This window comes from Acyrthosiphon pisum, chromosome X, assembly GCF_005508785.2.
Source record: "Acyrthosiphon pisum isolate AL4f chromosome X, pea_aphid_22Mar2018_4r6ur, whole genome shotgun sequence".
Classification (NCBI taxonomy): Eukaryota; Metazoa; Arthropoda; class Insecta; order Hemiptera; family Aphididae; genus Acyrthosiphon; species Acyrthosiphon pisum.
Window position 1 is genome coordinate 76,363,459 of NC_042493.1, and position 2,444 is coordinate 76,365,902.

The window sequence follows — 2,444 nt, forward strand, 5'->3', positions numbered from 1 at the left end:
TCTCGCTTCGCTCACAATCTAAAATAAATACAATGTAGACATTATAGAAAGTTGATGTTTTGATTTACTATAATAATTATAATACTAGTTTAGAAATACATTGAGTTAGATTATATTTATTAAATTGGTTGACCCAAAATTATAACAAATTGCGCAAATAAGGCTAAAATGTTTTGTGGTGGGAGGGGGGGGGCGTAACCCCAACACCACCCATTTATATTCACTTAAAGATATACAAAAATAAACCAATATTTATTTACTCAAGTTTCATTTTATTTTGTCGGTAAATATTTTTAATATTTTATCAATTTCAGTTATTAATATCTACTGCAGACTTGGGTAAAATACTTTTAAATTTTTGTTTTAAATATTAAACCAGTGCTACTTTTCTTTGGGAAAATCTGCCAACATATATCATTTATTACTTCTAAATATAATTATATAATTTAAATTGTTAATACTTGATTTAAAATTTTAATACATGTATAATATTGTAAAAAATTTGCAGAAAACAAAAAAAAACAATTATTATTGTAAATAATAAGTATTTTTTTATAGGAATATAACACTTTTGAAAAATATTCTAAATAGTTATTAAGAATACTGTTGGATAATGTATTTTAAAAGTATTCTATATAGGTACTTAAAAAAATATTCCGAATACTGTATTTGGAATACTTTATTCAGAATACTACCCAAGACTATTAAATACACTATTAAATAGTACAGTGGCCGGTACCAGATTATAAGTGTTGGGCCGCTAGCAAATATATCTATAATTTGGTATTTGTACTTTTTTTTGTTATATTATGATGTATTGATCAGTTACTTAACTGATATCAGTTTATTGTAGAGTGTTAGTACGTGTTAATCTTCCTCATAGCTGAAAAGGATTGATTTGATATGACAGATGTAATCGGCCAAGTAATAGCTACTTGTACCATTATATAAACATTTTGTAAAATTGAAGTCTTTATCGCCAATAAAATGTTTGAACACCAACATGTCACTTTTCAGATAATTAATATTAATGTTTAATATAAAAAATAAATACAGGCATACAGCTTATGATATTTACCATATTTATTATAGGCAATATAAAATAAATATAAACTTTGAATAAAATAAAATAAAATAATTTTTTTCAAAAAAAAAAAAAGAATTAGGTAGAGTAAAAGGTTTATTAATATTTTTGGAAACGATTGAATAATTGTTTTTTTTTAGAGGGGAGGGCTGAGAGCTGTTGCGCTTATGATTATAAGTTATAACACACCAAGTAAGTATTTAAGTACAGATTAAAAATTTCAAAATAATAACTACTTTTCTCAAAATTAGTGTTGCTTTTTAATGGATTTGTTAACCCATTAGCGCCATAAAAATTTATTTTTAAATTAGAGCCTATAAACGATGCCATATGTTAACGCTGGGTCATAATGTGCCTTCGTATAATGTGCCTTCGACAATACAAATAACGCTCTGTACCTGTTTTAAGTTTCCTTCGAAACTAGTCACCCGTTTTTTGCGTTTTTTAGTTCACTAAATCCGGAAAAGTGCGTGCTTCGACTGGTGTCGTTTTTGAGTCAGTCTGATTACTATTTATTCTAAACTTTTTACTTTCAATAATTTGTTAATTAACGTGTGCGCATCATTGAAAGGTAAAAATTTATTATAAGTTTATACTATCACCTAATTACGGTTGAATTCTTATCGACATCGATAAGCAGCGTCGACCCGTGGAAGCTATCTCGTAATTCGAATCCGGCACGTGCCAAGGTCGCCGCCTATCTTTGTTGTCTACGCCGGGTGCATATTATTTGGCCTATTTATTTTTTGCTAAGGCGCTTTATTTTGTCCTTTGTTTATCCGCACGTTTTCACCAGTTAGTCGAAAACACATAATGACTCAAAACAATGATCTTCTTTCTTCCGAGTTAAACAAATGGACTAAAAGCATGCTCGTTGACTATATAGTGGCGCAGACTCTGCCCGCTGGTGTGAAGCTAAGTGACGACTTGTCTAAGTTTTTAAAAGATTCTTCTTCTGATCCTGTATCGCCTTCGCATGGAAACTCAATTAATATTGCTAATATTCTCCAATCCGTGGTTGTGGAGCTCAAATCCGTGGCTCTTAGTAACGCTAAGCTACATGATAAGCTCAACCATCTCAATGCGGCACCTAATGCTCAAACTCCCAAATCAAATGCTCAACTCTTTAAACTGCCAGTTGATGTACACCCGAACTCGGTTACGGGTATTCGTTCTACTCAACCCACAAATCAATTGACTGCCAGTCAATCTTCGTCTGTAAAATCAAAATTCATTGTTGGTTCTGTAAAGAACTCATCTTCCAAGCTGTCATCAGTGCCTGTGCGTAAGCATGTTGATATTTTTGTCTCGAGGCTTGATCCAAGTGTTACAACTGCCCTGCTAGAATCTGAATTGTTCA

The 2,444-nt window shown here is 31.1% G+C and overlaps 1 protein-coding gene across 1 annotated transcript in view; it reads left to right on the forward strand.

Moving 5' to 3' along the window:
- The first annotated feature begins 1,215 nt into the window (after positions 1-1,215).
- The window catches only part of LOC100573848, a 13,166-nt gene continuing 11,937 nt past the window's right edge, over positions 1,216-2,444 (forward strand). Inside the window, exon 1 of the mRNA XM_029485249.1 lies at positions 1,216-2,439. Coding sequence (XP_029341109.1) covers positions 1,898-2,439 — 542 coding nt within the window. The 5' untranslated portion in view covers positions 1,216-1,897. The remainder of the gene's footprint in view (positions 2,440-2,444) is intronic.